Source organism: Somniosus microcephalus, chromosome 8 (assembly GCF_052327205.1).
Source record: "Somniosus microcephalus isolate GS21.2 chromosome 8, FLI_Smic_1.0, whole genome shotgun sequence".
Taxonomy (NCBI): Eukaryota; Metazoa; Chordata; class Chondrichthyes; order Squaliformes; family Somniosidae; genus Somniosus; species Somniosus microcephalus.
In genome coordinates, this window is record NC_140994.1 from 134,900,936 (window position 1) to 134,920,697 (window position 19,762).

Sequence of the window (19,762 nt, forward strand, 5' to 3'; positions counted from 1 at the left end):
TACTGTCGAACTCCACTGCTGCTCCAGCTGAGATCAGCTAACTCGGCACAGGCAAAGGTCAAGCTTGGGGCCTTCCTGCTCAATGTAGCACAGTACAACACCAGCGGGTGCACCTACCCACTGAATCATCAGGGAGCAGGTTAGGAAATTATTTTTTTATATATATTTGAGGAGATATTTTCTGTTTTAATGGAAAAATGTACCTCCATAGAGAAAGGACTTGCTCAGATGACACACCAGCAGTTCATCTCCAGTTGACTGCCATTAAATTAAGCAAATATTTCTGTTCTTTCAGCCTTGGCCTTCCAATGTAAACAAGATGTTCAGTACCTCCTGGTATTATCATAGCAAACTGATTTAGGTCTACTTTATTCTGTCCCATAGATGAAATGATTTGTTTTTACATGGCATTCTGGTCACTGACCTGGACAAAATGGACTGAACTTGCCCATCCCAGAAAAGCAAGTTGGAGAAATTGCCAGGAGTTGGACTTGTGACCTTCGGGTTAGGAGTTAAGTTCTCTGGTCTCTCAAGTTACTGAGCTGTGGAGAGGGTATTATTATGTTTTAAACTGCTTACTAGTTTTACAGTAAGATATTGATTATATAGGGCTCACTGCAGCTAAAACCAAAATAAACAGTTTATCCTATAAAAGTAGAACTACAGTTAGCTGTATGAAACCTCAAATAGTGCAGCTGTCCCCATAGCATGTGTACTCTTTGATGAAAAAAAGCTTAGATGATTAAAGTTTAATGATGATTCAGTTTGTCAACCTTCTGGCCAAAATGATAAGAAACCTCTATCAGCGAAAACACTTAGAGTAGTTACAACAACTGCAATCTTGGGCTACAATACCCCAATAATGGATTTTCTAAATGCTTATCAATTAGTTCCGAGTAAAGGTTTATATATTACTAGCTGGAGTGCCGAGGCTTTTTCGAGGGCATGTTGCTGTTGGAAGAGAGAGAGAGCGTGACTGGGGGGAAGAGAGAGAGTGACTGGGGGGAAGAAAGAGAGCGACTGGGGGGAAGAGAGAGAGCGACTGGGGGGGGAAGAGAGAGAGCGACTGGGGGGAAGAGAGAGAGCGACTGGGGGGAAGAGAGAGAGCGACTGGGGGGGAAGAGAGAGAGCGACTGGGGGGAAGAGAGAGAGCGACTGGGGGGAAGAGAGAGAGCGACTGGGGGGAAGAGAGAGAGCGACTGGGGGGAAGAGAGAGAGCGACTGGGGGGAAGAGAGAGAGCGACTGGGGGGGAAGAGAGAGAGCGACTGGGGGGAAGAGAGAGAGCGACTGGGGGGACGAGAGAGAGTGACTGGGGGGAAGAAAGAGAGCGACTGGGGGGAAGAGAGAGAGTGACTGGGGGGAAGAGAGAGAGCGACTGGGGGGAAGAGAGAGAACGACTGGGGGGGAAGAGAGAGAGCGACTGGGGGGAAGAGAGAGAGCGACTGGGGGGAAGAGAGAGAGCGACTGGGGGGAAGAGAGAGAGCGACTGGGGGGGAAGAGAGAGAGCGACTGGGGGGAAGAGAGAGAGCGACTGGGGGGAAGAGAGAGAGCGACTGGGGGGAAGAGAGAGAGCGACTGGGGGGAAGAGAGAGAGCGACTGGGGGAAGAGAGAGAGCGACTGGGGGGAAGAGAGAGAGCGACTGGGGGGAAGAGAGAGAGCGACTGGGGGGGAAGAGAGAGAGCGACTGGGGGGAAGAGAGAGAGCGACGGGGGGAAGAGAGAGAGCGACTGGGGGGGAAGAGAGAGAGCGACTGGGGGGAAGAGAGAGAGCGACTGGGGGGAAGAGAGAGCAACGGGGGAAGAGAGAGAGCAACTGGGGGGAAGAGAGAGAGCGACTGGGGGGAAGAGAGAGAGCGACTGGGGGGTAGAGAGAGAGCGACTGGGGGGAAGAGAGAGAGCGACTGGGGGGAAGAGAGAGTGCGACTGGGGGGAAGAGAGAGAGCGACTGGGGGGAAGAGAGAGAGCGACTGCGGGGAAGGGGGTAAAGGGGGGTGAAGGGGGGGAAGGGAAGGGGAGGGCGGGGAAGGGGAGGGGGGGAAGGGGGGAAGGGGAAGGGGGGAAGGGGAAGGGGGGAAAGGGGAGGGGGGGAAGGGGGGGAAGGGGAGGGGGAAGGGGAGGGGGGAAGGGGGAAAGGGGAGGGGAGGGGAAAGGGGAGGGGAGGGGGGAAGGGGAGGGGGGAAAGGGGAGGGGAGGGGTGGGAAAGGGGAGGGGGGAAGGGGGGAGGGGGAAAGGGGGGGAAAGGGGAGATGGGGGGAAAGGGGGGGTGGAAAGGGGGGGAAGGGGAGGGGAGGGGGGAAAGGGGAGGGGGGAAAGGGGAGGGGAGGGGGGAAAGGGGGGGCAAGGGGGGGAAAGGGTGGGAGGGGGGAGAGAGGCTCTCCCCTCTGCCGGTGATGGCTCCGCTGAGCTCCGTGCCGCCCCACGCACTGACATGCCGAGCGCAGCGCCCCGGTCAGCCCGAGCCCCGCCCTCCCGAGGCCGGGCCAGGCGGCTTGAGACGGCCGATTGCGGCTGGCCGGGCCCGGTTGCCTTGGTAACCCTCCTCCCCTCTCCGCCTCCCGATCTCCGGGACTGGGCCTGAGCGGCTTGAGACGGCCGATTGCGGCTGACGAGCCCGTTTGCCGGGGTAACCCTCTCCGCTCCCCCTCCCCTCCCGAGCCCCGCCCCCTCCCGAATGAAGCGCCAGGAGTTTGCAGTGAGCCCAGCCAGCCTTTACCAAGATGGCTGGCCGCTGGTTCGGTGTCGGGCCCAGCGGGGGGGCGGGGTGGGAGGAGCTTGCCACAAAACAATTGCCTAGGGTCCAGCATGGCTGGCAACAGGCACCCAGGCTTCGAGGCCTACCTGCAAAAACGTGGCAAGGTAGGAAAATTAATGAGATTAGATAAAAGATTTAGAAAGTAATTAACTTTTTTTAAAAACAATATGGCCTAGAAATTCAGTTGGCGCCGTGCCAGGGCTTTAGCGCCGGAAATTTAGCGCCGGTGCTAAGTCCCCCTGCGCGCGCCAAAAATTCAGTAGCGCCACGCCCAAACAGCTGCCGGCGCTACAGGAGGGTGTCAGCGCCTCGAAATGGGCGCTGACTGCCGCATTGCGGCGCAATTCCGGCGCTGCGGCACCCGATGCGGTGCGGCAGGCTGGGGAAGTGCAGGCCTCCTCCTTCAGTTAAGGAGGAGCTGCCTGCACCCGCCCGCTGGCCGTTGAAATCTTGAAAAAAATGAGCCCGGCACCTCGGAGAAGTGCCGGGCTCGCAGGCCAGACACATCTGTTCCGCGGGGGGGGGGGTGGAGGAGTCCGGGGAGGGAGGTGCGGGCAGGCGGCCGGCGGGAAAGCGGCCAGCCGCCGCGCGACCTTAATGCGCCGGCGCTAACTCGCGTAGGACTCTGCTGAAACATCGTTAGTTGCGGCTGCCACGGGCGAGGCGGCCGCAACTCAATTTCGGCGTTGGGGCCCGTCACCACGGCAACCGGGACGCTGCGCACACCGATGACGTCATCGGTGCCGGCGCAGCGCAACCGGTCTAACGCCGATGGCAGGGCCCCACTGAATTTACAAACCGGCCATGACTCCGGCGCTAGGCCCTCTAGCGCCTCAAATGGGGCGCTAACCCTACTGAATTTTCAGCCCTATGTGTTTTAAAAGCAACTTTTTTTTTAAAGACACAGAAAGCGGGAAAAATAAATGAAAAGCTTGGAATCAAGATGGCGTCGACTCACCTCGGTTCAGAACAATAAGGCCCGCCCACACACGCACCGATTGGTCGACCGTCAGGTCACCGAAGCATAGGATTGGTCAATCGTCCCATCACTCGCCTCTCGGAGGGCCTGCCCGCACGTGCCAGGAACCCGCCCCCGCCACGCAGCAATTGGTCGACCGCCGGGTCGCTCGACCGTACGATTGGTCGACCTCGACGTCACTCGATGCTAATGAGCGGATAATGAGCGGAATGTTGAACGTTTTTTGGATACCGCAGGCGCAATTTTTGTCTTGCCGAAACGTAAATACGCTTATGGCGGTTCTGGAATCGTAAGCTTTCTTTCGATGTAACACACGTGTACGTACGCTCTATATCTTTCGAGTTTATACAATACAGACAGACAGACAGACAGACAGACGGAATGACAGACAGACAGATCGACCGCTTTATATATATAGATGCATTATTTTAGATTTATCTGGGAAAGCCTTCCAAGGCTATACTTTGTTCCCCTTTGCTGTACTTAACCAAATAAAGTGGCATCACTCACCTTACATTTCTCCTGATGAAGCTCTATTTGTATATCGGTCAGTTTAGTCCTGAGTTCCTCATTAGCAGCCTGTAAGGCAGCTATTAGGGCTTCAGGCTTTTCAGCCTTCCCACGCCCCTTCTTCGACATCTTCAGTGTTTCCCTGTTATCCTTTTTAATTCAAGAATAAATTGCCATTTTGTTTTTAGTGCAAATCCACTGGCACATTCTGCATCACATTCCCTGGCTCCCTCCTGCCACCAGTTTGGCTGTGTAAGGCCTGGAACATAGGCACCAAAGGAAATGATTCAGTTAAGATGACACAAACAGAAGGTTCTTTATTTATACGCCTGCAGTAGCAAAATTGACATTGCCAACCTAGTTTGCCAAGAGATGCTGGTGAGTTTTATTAATTCTCAACCAATCGCTGTGGGAAGGTAGACATGTGGAAAAAAAATTGAAAAGCTTCTTGTACCACCTCTTAAAACACTTCTAATATTTCCAACAGGTACTCTTCCTTTCTGCAAAAGGCCTCCAGCATTTCTTTGGCATGCTGACAGACTGTTGCAAATTGTGGCTCTATGTCAAAGGCAAAATAGGAGATGAGATTTTTGAGTGGATCCTTCGGCTTTGCCTATCCACTCATATTGTTTTTGTTATTAAGAGTCTTCTGAAGTCAACAGAGAGCAAGTCTGAAAAGAAACAGAAATTTCCAAAGCCATGGGCAATGGATCATTAACAATAAATCGGTAAAGGAAAACATGTACCGACTTGAACCCTGTGACTGCTGAGCTCCCCTGATAGGTAAATGGGTTAAGTTGATAAAGGCAGTGTGATAAAAGCTATCTAGAGACCAGAAGGTTCCAGTCTGGGCATGGCTGGCTAATCTCAGTTGTGACGGCCTTGACATTGTGGACTAAAGAAACAAGAAACCAGCCAGTGCGCTCACTCCTGAACGCTATCTGATAACCCCCCCTATAGATATGTGTGTGGGAATGTAGTTGAACTCAGTTGTAATACTCCCACAGTCAAACAGCCTGATACTCAAGGGTGGAAATTATTGCCACCAAAGTTTTCACATGAACACTTAACGCACCTGTGCCAAATTCTTCTCCACGATATTAACATTCGTGTTAACTCAAATAAATGAATTAAATCCTCTGTTTAAGACAACTGAGAGCAATTTGGTACCAAGACAAAGCCTTCATAAAGTTTACATTGCCGACAGTACTATGTCTATGATCACACATGGGTGAGATACTGTAGTTTTTTTTTCTTCGTTCATGGATGTGGGCATCACTGGCAAGGCCAGCATTTATTGCCCATCCCTAGTTGCCCTTGAGAAGGTGGTGGTGAGCCGCCTTCTTGAACCGCTGCAGTCCATGTGGTGAAGGTACTCCCACAGTGCTGTTAGGGAGGGAGTTCCAGGATTTTGACCCAGCGACGATGAAGGAACGGCGATATAATTCCAAGTCAGGCTGTTGTATGACCTGGAGGGGAACTTGGAGCTGGCAGTGTTCCCATGCGCCTGCTGCCCTTGTCCTTCTAGGTGGTAGAGGTCGCAGGTTTGGGAGGTGCTGCTGAAGAAGCCTTGGTGAGTTGCTGCAGTGCATCTTGTAGATGGTACACACTGCAGCCACGGTACGTCAGTGGAGGAGGGAGTGAATGCTTAAGGAGGTGAATGGGATGCCAATCAAGCAGGCTGCTTTGTCTTGGATGTTGTCAAGCTTCTTGATTGTTGTTGGACAGTTTGAAGGTCGAGAGCTGGAGCGGGCAGTTTGAAGGTCGAGAGCTGGAGAGACAGTTTGAAGGTCGAGAGCTGGAGAGACAGTTTAAAGGTCGAGAGCTGGAGCAGGCAGTTTGAAGGTCGAGAGCTGGAGAGACAGTTTGAAGGTCGAGAGCTGGAGAGACAGTTTGAAGGTCGAGAGCTGGAGTGACAGTTTGAAGGTCGAGAGCTGGAGTGGAACCTGGTTACCTGGATGCAAAGTTGGACAGCCAGGGGTAATGTGCAGGCCAGGTGTGTGGAGGAAACTGAGGGGAAACATCGAGAAAAACTGAGAGGAAACATCGAGAAAGAGAGAGGGGAAACATCGAGAGAGACCAAGATGGAAACATCGAGAAAGACTGAGGGGGCACTTTATTTGTTTAATTTTATTAATTTATTAATTAATTATTAATTAATTAAATTTATTTAATTATAAGTTGTGAGTTCCTCACGATGCTCTCCCAGTGCAGCCACCCTGTAACCAGAGATTATTCTAGAAGCCTGGGTAGAAATATCAATGTAATTACTGTAGAAATTACTTTTTTTACATTATTGCTTGTTCATTTTATGTGCTGTCTTTTTTATGTCTTTTATTTATTTTATGTCTGCATTATTTATATTTAAAGATTGTATGCATGTATATGTCGGTATGTGTTTTTTTGTGATGGCGCCGATGAAGATGGCTGCCGTCCTTGCAAGCTCCGTGCGTACCAGGCAGCTAAGTGTTCTTGCTGCTTGGTGCTCTCGGCTCGTCAAGACAAAAGCATTTCACTGACTAGATTACACTTCTTGTAATTAGTTATGTGACCAATAAAATTGAAATTGAAATTGGAGCTGCACTCATCCAGGCAAGTGGAGAGTATTCCATCACACTCCTGACTTGTGCCTTGTAGATAGTGGAAAAGCTTTGGGGAGTCAGGAGGTGAGGCACTCGCCGCAGAATACCCAGCCTCTGATCTGCTCTTGTTGCCACAGTATTTATGTGGCTAGTCCAGTTAAGTTTCTGGTCAATGGCGACCCCCAGGAAATTGATGGTGGGAAATTCGGCGATGGTAACGCCGTTGAATGTCAAGGGGCAGTGGTTAGACTCTCGCTTTTCGGAGATAGTCATTGCCTGGCACTTGTATGGCACGAATGTTACCTGCCACTTATCAGCCCAAGCCTGAATGTCATCCAGGTCTTGCGGCATGCGGGCATGGACCGCTTCATTATTTGAGGAGTTGCGAATGGCACTGAACCCTGTGCAATCATCAGCGAACATCCCCACTTCTCACCTTATGATGGAGGGAAGGTCATTGATGAAGTAGCTGAAGATAGTTGGGCCTAGGACACTGCCTTGAGGAACTCCTGCAGTGATCTAACAGGACTAGACAGACTAGATGCAGGAAGGATGTTCCCGATGGTCGGGGAGTCCAGAACCAGGGGTCACAGTCTAAGGATAAGGGGTAAGCTATTTAGGACAGAGATGAGGAGGAATTTCTTCACCCAGAGAGTGGTGAACCTGTGGAATTCTCTATCACAGAAAGCAGTTGAGGCCAATTCATTAAATATATTCAAGAAGGAGTTAGATATATTTCTTAAGGCTAAAGGGATCAAGGGATATGGAGAGAAGGCAGGGACAGGGTACTGAATTTGAATGATCAGCCATGATCTCATTGAATGGCAGAGCAGGCTTGAGGGGCCAAATGGCCTACTCCTGCTCCTATCTTTTATGTTTCTATGTCCTGGGGCTGTGATGATTGACCTCCAACCACCACAACCATCTTCCTTTATGCTAGGTACTGACTCCAGCTAGAGGAGAGTTCCCCCCCCCCCCCGATTCCCATTAACTTCCAATTTTTCTAGGGCTCCTTGATGTCACACTTGGTCAAATGCTGCCTTGATGCCAAGGGCAGTCACTCTCACCTCACCTCTGGAATGCAGCTCCTTTGTTCATGTTTGGACCAAAGCTGTAATGAGTTCTGGAGCCAAGTGGTCCTGGTGGAACCCAAACTGGGCTTCAGTGAGCAGGTTATTGGTGAGTAAGTGTTGCTTGATAGCACTGTTGATAACACCTTCCATCACTTTGCTGATGATTGAAAGTAGACTGATGGGGCGGTAATTGCTTGGGTTGGATTTGTCCTGCTTTTTGTGGACAGGACATACCTGGGCAGTTTTCCACATTGTCGGATAGATGCCAGTGTTGTAGTTGTACTGGAACAGCTTGGCTAGAGACGCGGCTAGTTCTGGAGCACAAGTCTTCAGCATGACAGCCGGGATGTTGTCGGGGCCCACAGCCTTTGCTGTATCCAGTGCGCTCAGCCATTTCTTGATAGCATGTGGAGTGAATCGAATTGGCTGAAGACTGGATTCTGTGGTGGTGGGCACCTCAGGAGGATGCTGATATGGATCATCCACTCAGCACTTCTGGCTGAAGATAGTTGCAAACGCTTCAGCTTTGTCTTTTGCACTCACGAGCTAGGCTCCCAGCTCCTATGGAACTGTACCCCAGCATGAACCAGTGCTTGGAGAAGGGGGGAAAAGTGAATCAGAAATAGTCTTTGTACTCATGTGATAGCTTGGAAATCGGGCAACCATGATTGAGGGGGTGGAACTGTGGTGGGGCAAAACTTCTACCCCTCACTGTAACCTGTCACTGACCTGGTCCCAAATCCTGGGACTGGGATCATTTGAATAGTCAGAGCAGGCGGCTGCACCTGTAGCAACACAACAGAGAGGTGCCCAACTCCGGAATAGGAGCAACTCGGAGTGGCACCGTACCGAAAGCAGACCCTGGGGGCCCAGATTGGGCCGATGAAAACTGGCTTACAAATTTTTTTGCCTCGTCAGAAAACCGGAGCAACTTGGTAAAGGAAATTGATCCTCTCCAAGCCATGAGAAAGGCAAGAACACAGTGTTTCCAGGCTCTGTTACAAATTAGTTATGCTAACCACCAGAATCAAGCCCGAACTGTGTCCCTGATCGTGGAATTTTACCCTAATAACTCAACACACAATTTCTATTTAAGGATAACTTCAGCAAGAACAAATTATTACGGTTTTAGAGCGCAGGTAGTGTTTTGGCTTAAGGTGAGGTTGAATGCTAAACTGGCTATCTGCAGGGTTAAAGATGCACTGTCTTTATGAGCGTTCCTCCAGGAGACTGTGGGCCTCCGCAGCCCCAGCCCCAGGCCTCCCCCCTCTCCCGACTTTAATCATTCTCTCCCCTTCTCTCCACTTCCTCGCATACCTTGCCGAGGACCGCTTCCCACCTGCCAGCCTCAACGCTAAAGTTATCCCCACCGGCTGCTGGCCAGAGTCAGTGAAGGGAAATAAAAATGAGGCTCAGCAGTTAAAATCACACAGTCCTCATAGGGTGGGGCGGACAGATCACCATCTGCATGGGGGCTTTAGTGTCTGGCACATTAACCTAGACTATTACCTAAATGGGTGGCATTGGTGAATCATTGGGACGAATCTTGGTGGAAAAATAACGATGCATTAATGACACGACGTTATTAATGCACAAGTCGGCCAGCAAGTTCAGGGGATAGAGAGATACGCCATGAATTGCGAATCTCCAGAACTTGCTGGTCAATTTATGCAGCTGTGCCATTTGCTTCGCACAAACAGCATCTCGCCCTTCACCTCCTCATTATCTTTAAGAACTTGCTGGATTTGCCCATTAATTTGCCCAGCAAACTCACCAAATGTTAGGGCTGGTGATTGAGGGCCTAAGTACTCTTTTAAAGACGTAATAATTGCTAATGCAATGTCAATCAACCTCTCTAGCCCAGAAAGGGAAACATTTAAATAGTCCCATCTCATTCCTGTAAGTAGTAAATTCTTCTTAGAGATGTTACAAATGTCAAATTATTTTTTTCTTACTTTTCCTTTCCGCCTCTTTTTTTTCTCTCTCTCGGAATCTAATCTTTCTTTTCTTCTATTTCTCTTTCTGTACCTGGATTGACTCTAATTCACCCTAGTTCATTCTCAGTCATTCCTGTTTCTTTCCCAGTCCTTAAATCTCACTGATTAAGGAGATACTACTGGTCCTGCCATTCACTAAGGTCCCAGATGCTCTGCTGCCCTCACCACGGCGTTATCAGCTCGCCCTTCCAGCAAGTTATGGTGCAAAATATTTCCGAGCTGAAGGGTGCAGAAAAATGTCTAACTAACAGTGCATGCCGCGAGATAGCTGTTCCAGCAAGATTTGGCCCATTGCTTCTTAATGAGGGACTGCATCTCAACCATCAATACAGTGTCTTCAGAAACTGTGTATGTTACACATAAGACAAAGGTAGGAGTATAGTTACATCCCTTTATAAAAAGAAAATACAAGTTTCATATGATAGAATATAGAGCCACTTATACAGAGGCACATAAGTGGAGGCACTTGGCATTTATTTCTGAAGTTGAATTTTTATACCTAGGATGAGGCTGACTGAAAATTTGAGTAGTATTTCCAGGGAGATGGGCTGTATTGGGTGGAGCAGGCTTTAAGCAACCTGTTGGTTATTGCTCCTTTGTTCAGCCTAGTGTATCCTCCATGGGCTCTTCTATTAAGTGTTCAAGTTCCTTCCAAATTCAGAGGAAAATGTACAGTGACACACAAAAATCTAAAATTATCTCCAATGTTTAAAAACACACCTCAGAACTATTAAGACATGAAAGAGTGATCTGATAATTAAAGCTCTTTCTCCATCTTCTTACTAACTTTTATTTATCTGTAGGAACCTGTTTCTACCCATCTGCGATCATTGCCAGACTAGAAACAGTACCAGTTCACCAGTAAAATGTCAGTTCTAACATCGGTATTTTGTTAATTCTGAAGTAGAAGGCCACATGTTAAAAATGATCAACACTATTGAAAAAATTCCACATCAAAACAGTGGTCAAGAAGAAGACGACTTGCATTTATATAGCCCCTTTCATGACCACCGGACATCTCAAAGTGCTTTACAGCCAATGAAGTGCTTTTGAAGTGAAGTCACTGTTATAATGTGGGAAACGCAGCAGCCAATTTGCACACAGCAAGCTCCCACAAACAACAATGTGATAATGGCCAGATAATTTTGTTATGTTGGTTGAGGGATAAATATTGGCCAGGACACCGGGGATAACTCCCCTGCTCTTCTTCAAAATAGTGCCATGAGATCTTTTATGTCCACCTGAGAGAGCAGATGGGGCCTCGGTTTAATGTTTCATCCAAAAGACAGCACGTCCGACAGTGCAGCTCTCCCTCAACACTGCACTGGAGTGTCAGCCTAGCTTTGTGTGCTCAGGTCCCTGGAGTGGGACTTGAACCCACAACCTTTTAACTCAGAGGTGAGTGTGCTACCAACTGAGCCACAGCTGACATTGGTGGATGTGTGGAAGAGAAGCTCAGGAAGAGAATCCCAGGATAAACAACTGACGCCTTCAAAAAGAGTTGGATAAATATCCAGTTGAAGATGGAATTGAAGGTTATAGGGATAAACTTAGCTTGAGATGATCATAGTTTCCATGAGACACAATGGTTCCCATGCTACTAAGACTGGAAACGTAGGCTTTAGTTAGTGCTGTCTGTGTATGGCGGCCAAATACAGTGGCTGATTGGTGTAGATATGGAGATAGGTAGTTATTCCGTTGTTTCATTTGATAACCTTTTGGGATCAGGAATATTTATACAACACTTTCTCACAAAATATTAAAATAGTTAGGGTGGAGTCCATTTTAGGGTACTTTGTATATCGTCTGCAGTGGAGAAGGTTTGATGGACCTAATGGGCTTTTCCTATTCTACATTGTATATTCTTTTATGTTGTAATTTCCCTGTGTTATTGTTTCTCCTTTGTAAGGCCATTCTTGCTACTGACACAAAAGATCATAGAATCATAGAAAGTTACAGCACAGAAGGAGGCCATTTCGGCCCATTGTGTCCGTGCCGGCCAACAAAGAGCTATCCAGCCTAATCCCACTTCCCAGCTCTTGGTCCGTAGCCCTGCAGGTTAGAGCATCCCAAGTGCACATCCAAGTACTTTATAAATGTGGTTAGGGTTCCTGCCTCTACCACCCTTTCAGGCAGTGAGTTCCAGACCCCCACAACCCTCTGGGTGAAGAAATTTCCCCTCAAATCCCCTCTAAACCTTCCCCCAATTACTTTAAATTTGTGCCCCCTGGTTTTTGACCCATCTGCTAAGGGAAATAGGTCCTTCCTATCCACTTTATCTATGCCCCTCATAATTTTATACACCTCAATAAGGTCTCCCCTCAGCTTCCTCTGTTCCAAGGAAAACAGACCCAGCCTATCCAGTCTTTCCTCATAGCTAAAGATTCTCTACTCCCAGTGTTAAGTCTGTGTGTTCTAGTTGTATTTAAGATTAATTACTGACACAGACTACAAGAATAACGTTTCAACAGGTCTTTACTAGTTGGAGGTCAGGGCTATACTAACAGCAATATCAATACACAGTACTTATATACCGGTGTATTACGTATACAGCAGCCAGAGAAAGTAGTACATCTCTTAAGGTGGAACAGGCTTAAGTTCTCTTAAGGTGGAACAGGTTACATACACCACAATCCTCCCTTTTTAGCTTAACAGTCATATCCCCATTTAACATAACATAATAACATATATACATATATAACTTCAGGTATAAACAGTTCAAAGGTTCAGTCTCTCAGGAGGCCTTCTGATTCGGGTTGGATAACGCCTTTCAGTGGTCTCTGATTCTTGTTGCTGAGGTGACTCCTCTAGTTGGTTTCCTATGTATTGGACGTCATCATCAGGTACATTCCCTGCCGAGGTAGATGCTTCAGGTTCATTAACGTCTTCCACAGTTGTCTCTGTCGCAACCATGGGTTCGACCCTTGCTCTCGATTCTACCAGTTGATCCGCATGATGCCTTATCACATTGTTACCAATATCTACTGTGTACATCAGAGGTCCTTGTCTGGCCCGAATTGTTCCGGACTGCCATTTTTCATTTCCATAGTCCCTTGCCAACACTGGTTGTCCTACGTTGAAACTTCGAGTGGTCTTGTTATTAACATGCCGGAACTGTTTGTTTTCCACTTCCCTCCGCACATTTGGTTTTAACAAGTCCAACCTGGACCGCAACCTCCTGTTATAAAACATCATGGCAGGGCTTTGGTTAGTTACTGCATGAGCGGCGTTTCGATATGCCATTAGGAAATTGTCCACCTTGTGTTCTGGCGGAATCTGATCATCGTTCATGGCCTTTATTGCCTTTTTGAATGTTTGGACAAATCTCTCGGCCAACCCGTTTGTCGCCGGATGATATGGGGCAGAGGTATAATGTTTCACCCCATTCTTCTTTAAGAATTTTTGGAATTCTTCCGACACGAACTGTGGTCCGTTGTCCGAACATATCTGTTCTGGCAATCCGTTCCTTGCGAATATTGTTCTTAACACCGCAATTGTCTTTTCTGAAGTAGTGGTATTCATCTTGATCACTTCTGGCCATTTGGAATGTGCGTCCACCGCAATTAGGAACATGGAGTCCATGAATGGACCAGCAAAGTCAATATGTACGCGTTGCCATGGGGCTGAAGGCCATTCCCATGGGTGTAGCGGTGCGATCGGAGGTGCATTTTGCACTTTTTGGCACCCAGCGCAGCTTTTCGTCAACTCCTCTATCTGTTGGTCAATACCCGGCCACCATACATAAGCCCTAGCAAGACTTTTCATCTTAACTCCCCCCAGATGACCTTCATGCAGTTCCTTTAGAACTCTTTCCCTTAACTTGGGAGGAATAATCACTCTTGACCCGTACATCAAAGTACCATGGCAGACGGACAGCTGGTCTCGCCTTGCCGAGAATGCCGGTAACAGAGGATCACCATGTGTTGGCCATCCCTTCACTGTCACCTCGTAGACTCGGGACAGTGTCGGGTCGTTCCTGGTTTCTCTTTCAATACTTGCATTGGTGACTGGTAAACACTCGATGATGGTCGAATGAAATAACTCAACAGGGTCAACTTTCGTCGTCTCTTCTTCTTCAGGTAGTGGCAGGCGCGACAGCCCATCAGCATTGCCATGCTGCTTTGTGCCTTTGAATTCTATTTGATATTGATGTGCCCCTAGGAAAAGGGACCATCTCTGGAGTCTCTGTGCTGTCATCACCGAAACACCCTTCTTAGGGTTAAAAATGGATACCAACGGCTGATGGTCTGTCAGAAGTGTGAATTTTTGGCCCTCCAGGTAATGATTAAACTTCTTCACTCCCCATACAAGGCTGAGAGCCTCCCTATCGATCTGCGCATAGTTGCGCTCAGCGGAGGTCAATGATCTGGATGCAAACGCGACTGGCCTTTCCGTGCCATTTGGCAACTTGTGTGAGAGTACTGCCCCAATACCATATGGAGAAGCATCACAAGCCAACCGAATAGGCAGTGTCGGGTTGAAGTGAGCCAACACTTCCTCTGAGGTGATCAATTCTTTGCTTTTGCGAAATGCCTTCTTACAGTTTTCGCTCCATTCCCATGGTACCCCCTTCTGCAAAAGAGCGTTCAGCGGGTGCAGTACCATGGATAGATTCGGTAGAAACTTATGGTAATAGTTAATCAATCCTAGAAACGACCTCAGCTGAGAGACATTATCCGGAGCGGGAGCCTTTACAACTGCCTCTATCTTGTCAGGAGACTTATGAAGCCCCTCCCGGTCAATGACATGACCACAGTACGAGATCCGCTTCTGAAAGAACTCACATTTCTGCCGATTAACTCGAAGTCCATACTCTTTCAGTCTGTTGAGCACCAGTTCCAAGTTTGCGAGGTGTTCTTCATCACCATCTCCTGTAATCAGAATATCGTCCAGGTAACATTGTGTGCCTGGAATTCCCTGTAATACCTGCTCCATGGCCCTCTGCCAAATTGCTGGAGCCGATGCCACTCCAAAAACCAGCCTATTATACCGGTACAAACCTCTATGCGTGTTGATCGTGAGGTACTGGCGTGACTCTTCTTCAACCTCCATCTGCAAGTACGCCTGCGCCAGGTCTATCTTGGTGAAGTGTTTCCCGCCAGACAACGAAGCAAAAATATCCTCAATCCGCGGAAGCGGATACTGCACCGTGTGAAGCACCGGATTAACGGTGATCTTGAAGTCTCCACAGATGCGAACCTTCCCTGGTTCTCCTGGCTTGTTGCTCGAAGGACGTTTCATAACGGGAACAATGGGCGTAGCCCACTCACTCCAATCTACCTTAGACAGTACACCTGAACGTTCTAGCGCTTCCAGTTCCGCTTCTACAGCAGGTCGTATTGCATAGGGTACCGGTCTGGCTTTGAAAAATTTTGGGTGTGCATGTTCATCAATCTTGATGTTTGCCGTAATTCCTCTCAGTGTTCCCAGTCCCTGCTGGAACACCTCTTTAGCATCATCCAATATTCTGGACAATCGTTTAGGTTTGACATCTGTTTTCCCGGAATCTACCGTTAGTGCCTTTAAGGAGTGCCAGTCCATATTCATTTTCCTAATCCACTCCCATCCCAGTAGTGGTGGACCTCCTTCAGGTAGCACATATAAGTCCATTACTTGGCTTTCTTTGCCCTTGTGGACCACTTTTACCTCTATCTTTCCGATGGGGTACACTCTTTGCCCCGTGTATGTTTTCAATATAATCTCCGTATCCCGTAGGGGAATATGTTGGAATAACCTTTTGTAATCTTTCTTATTCATGACCGTCAATGCCGATCCAGTGTCCAATTCCATCTTTACTTGGACTCCTGCTATCTGAAGAGTGACCCAAATTGTCTGGAGATCTGCATCCTTACCAATGTTGTGTACTCTTAAGCTATCCAGTTCATTACTGCTGGCGTCTGAATCTGACTTCTGTTCGTTCGAACTGTTCTTTGTCACCTTGTGTACCTTTATGTATTTTCCTTGCGGTGACTTTTTGTTGCTGGTCTTCTTTCCTGACCGGCATACTTTAGCTATGTGGCCAAGCCTGCCACACGTTCTGCATTCTTGGTTTTTAAACCAACACTGGTTCTGATCGTGCGTTGTCTTTCCACAACGATAACATTTTACAGTACTCAAAACCAATTGATTTGTACTGAGTTCCGGTGACTGTAGCTGCATTACTGCCGTGCCTCTCGCTGCGGCTTCGTGTGATGCTGCCATAGTGACCGCTTTCTCAAGCGTCAGCTCATTCTCCTCGAGCAGTCGCTTTTGTGTATCTTCTTTTAATAATCCACACACAAATTTATCTCTTAGCGCATCTGTTAGTCCCGTTCCAAACTGACAGTACTTTGCTAGCTTGCGCAATTCCATTAAATATTCAGCATTGCTTTAATCTTTCAGCTGCTTTCTGCTGTAAAATTTAAATCGTTCCGCTAGCATCAGCGGCGTGGGGTTTAGATGATTTCTCAGGACAGTAACAATCTCCTCGAACGTCTTCTCCGCCGGTTCATCTGGTGATAAAAGGTGTTTCAATTGCCCGTTTGTCTTCGCACCCATTAAGTTTAATAAAGTTAGTGCTTTCTCATCATCTGGGATTTTATTTGCTTTACAATAATTTTGTATGCGTTCTACATATGTGGCCCAATCTTCGATGTCGCTATCAAAGGTATTAATGTTCCCATGTTTAGGCATCGTTGCAATTTTTTTTTTAGTGATTTCCCTTTTTCCAAGATGGCGGCTTCCTGCTCTTGTCTTTGTCCTCCGCCTACAAAATGGCGGTTTCCCGCGCTTGGCGGTCTTTCCCGCGCTCGCCTTCTTCACCCGCTGGCTGCAATGGTGTTTGGCGTGCCGCTGCTGCTCCCCTTTCCCAGCGGTTAATAACTCCCCCGACGCTGTCTCCGCTTCACCGCGGCTCCCTCGGGCATTCGTGCTTCCCCGATGTCGCGCCTCGCAGCCCTTCTTGCAGCCCGGTTATTAGCACCGGCTGCGTTCGCCTTCACTGCGGCTCTCGCGCCTTCAGTCACCCCAGACGCTGCGCCTTTTTGGCCCGAATGCGGCCCGGCCCTTATCACCAGCCGCGATCGATGTCCCCGCGCTGCGCCTTTCGGCCCGAATGCGGCCCTTATCTCCAGTCGCGATCGATCTCACCGCCCTTATTCCTCCATCTTCCCTCCCCGTCTGTACAGCCAACGCGGCCGACTTTCTGCTCGCGTCACTGACCGGCTTACCCACCACCGAGGTAGAAGGAAGATAGCTGACTGCCGCTGATGGAGGCTTCGAGTTCAGGATATCTTCTGCACTCCGGGTTCTCGATGTCTGCCGCGCGACGTGTCTTCCAGCAGGGTGATGAGGGTGGATGCCTCTCTTCAACGCCCGTTCTGTGGACGAAGCCGCCGTGGATATAAACGGCCGCAGGGTAAGAATCGGACTCATCGCCACTGTTAAGTCTGTGTGTTCTAGTTGTATTTAAGATTAATTACTGACACAGACTACAAGAATAACGTTTCAACAGGTCTTTACTAGTTGGAGGTCAGGGCTATACTAACAGCAATATCACTACACAGTACTTATATACCGGTGGTCACCACCGGTATTATGTATACAGCAGCCAGAGAAAGTAGTACATCTCTTAAGGTGGAACAGGCTTAAGTTCTCTTAAGGTGGAACAGGTTACATACACCACACCCAGCAACATTATTGTAAATCTCCTCTGTACCCTCTCTAGTGCAATCACATCTTTCCTGTAATGTGGTGACCAGAACTGCATGCAGTACTCTAGCTGAGGCCTAACTAGTGTTTTATACAGTTGAAGCATAAACCCCCTGCTCTTGTATTCTATGCCACGGCTAATAAAGGCAAGCATTCCGTATGCCTTCTTAACCGCCTTATCTACTTGGCCTCCTACCTTCAGGGATTTGTGGACATGCACTCCAAGGTCCCTTTGTCCCTCTACACTACTCAGTGTCCTACCATTTAATGTGTATTCCCTTTCCTTGTTAGCCCTCCCCAAATGCATTACCTCACACTTCTCCAGATTGAATTCCATTGCCACTGTTCTGCCCACCTGACCAATTTATTGATATCTTCCTGCAGTCTACAGCTTCCTTCTTCAGTATCAACCACAAAACCGATTTTAGTATCATCTGCAAACTTCTTAATCATGCCCCTTATATTCAAGTCAAGATCGTTAATATATACCACAAAAAACAAGGGACCTAGTACTGAGCCCTGCGGAACCCCACTGGAAACAACCTTCCAGTCACAAAAACACCCGTCAACCATTACCCTCTGCTTCCTGTCTCCGAGCCAGTTTTGAGTCCAACTTGACACTTTGCCCTGGATCCCATGGGCTTTTAAATTCGTGACCAGTCTGCCATGTGGAACCTTATCAAAAGCCTTGCTAAAGTCCATATACACTACATCAAACGCACTACCCTCATCTACCCTCCTTGTTACCTCCTCAAAAAATTCAATCAAGTTTGTCAGACACGACCTTCCCTTAACAAATCTGTGCTGACTATCCTTGATTAATCCGTGTCTTTCTAAATGAAGATTTATCCTGTCCTTCAGAATTCTTTCCAATAATTTTCCCACCACCGAGGTTAGGCTGACTGGCCTGTAATTACTCGGTCTATCCTTTTCTCCCCTTTTAAACAAGGGTACCACATTAGCAGTCCTCCAGTCCTCCGGCACCACACCTGAAGCCAGAGAGGATTGAAAAATGATGGTCAGGGCCTCTGCTATTTTCTGTTTTGCTTCGCTTAACAGCCTGGGATACATTTCATCCGGGCCTGGGGATTTATCCACTTTTAAAGCTGCTAAACCCCTTAATGCTTCCTCTCTCACTATGTTTATTTCATGTAATATTTCACACTCCTCCCCCCCCCGATAGCAATGTCTGCTTCACCCCTCTCCTTTGTGAAAACAGACGCAAAGAATTCATTAAGAACCCGACTGATGTCTCCCGCCTCCACACACAGATTACCCTCATGATCTCCAATAGGCCCTACCCTTTCTTTAGTTATCCTCTTACTCTTAATATATTTATAAAACATCTTTGGGTTTTCCTTGATTTTACTTGCCAAGAATTTTTTATGCTCTCTCTTTGCTTTCCTAATACCATTTTTAATTGCACCCCTGCACTTTCTGTACTCCTCTAAAGATTCTGGAGTATTTAGCCCTTGTTATCTGTCATATGTCTCCCTTTTTTCCTTTATCCTACCCTGTATGTTTCTAGACATTCAAGGGGCTCTAGATTTGTTAGTCCCACCTTTTTTCTTTAAGGGCAGATGTTTGGTCTGAACTCTCCGGATCTCCTCCTTGAATGCCTCCCACTGTTCTGACACTGATTCACCTTCAAGTAGCTGTTTCCAGTCCACTATGGCTAAATCCCCTCTGAGCTTAGCAAAATTTGCTTTTCCCCAATTTAGAATTTTTATTCCTGGTCTAGCCTTGTCCTTTTCCATAATTACCTTAAATCTAACAGAATGACCTACCAGTGCACTTGACTAAATGAATATTGCCCCAATCATTCGTCCCCTACCACAGATTCCATTATTCTGCGCTCCTCCAATTCTAGCGTCTTGCACATTCCCGATTTCCTTCATTCCACCATTGGTAGCCGTGTCTTCAGCTGCCTAGGCCCTAATCTCTGGAGTTCTCTCCCTGAACCTCTCCACCACTCTCTCCTCCTTTAAGACGCTCCTTAAAACCTACGTCTTTGACCAAGCTTTTGGTCACCTGTCCTAATATCTCTTTATGTGGCTCGGTGTCAAATTTTGTCTAATTAAGCTCCTGGGAAGCATCTTGGAACATTTTACTATGTTAAAGGCGCTATATAAATGCAAGTTGCTGTTGAATACTGCTGATCAACACTCAGTGTACACAT

At 47.9% G+C, this 19,762-nt stretch overlaps 1 protein-coding gene across 2 annotated transcripts in view; it reads right to left on the reverse strand.

Annotated features, from left to right (window-relative positions):
* Positions 1 to 19,762, reverse strand: part of jakmip2 (janus kinase and microtubule interacting protein 2) — a 439,655-nt gene that overhangs the window by 219,891 nt on the left and 200,002 nt on the right. For both annotated transcript variants that reach the window (XM_085995146.1, XM_085995144.1), the window contains exon 3: positions 4,243 to 4,501. In XM_085995146.1, coding sequence (XP_085851272.1) covers positions 4,243 to 4,371 — 129 coding nt within the window. In that variant the 5' untranslated portion in view covers positions 4,372 to 4,501. The remainder of the gene's footprint in view (positions 1 to 4,242; positions 4,502 to 19,762) is intronic.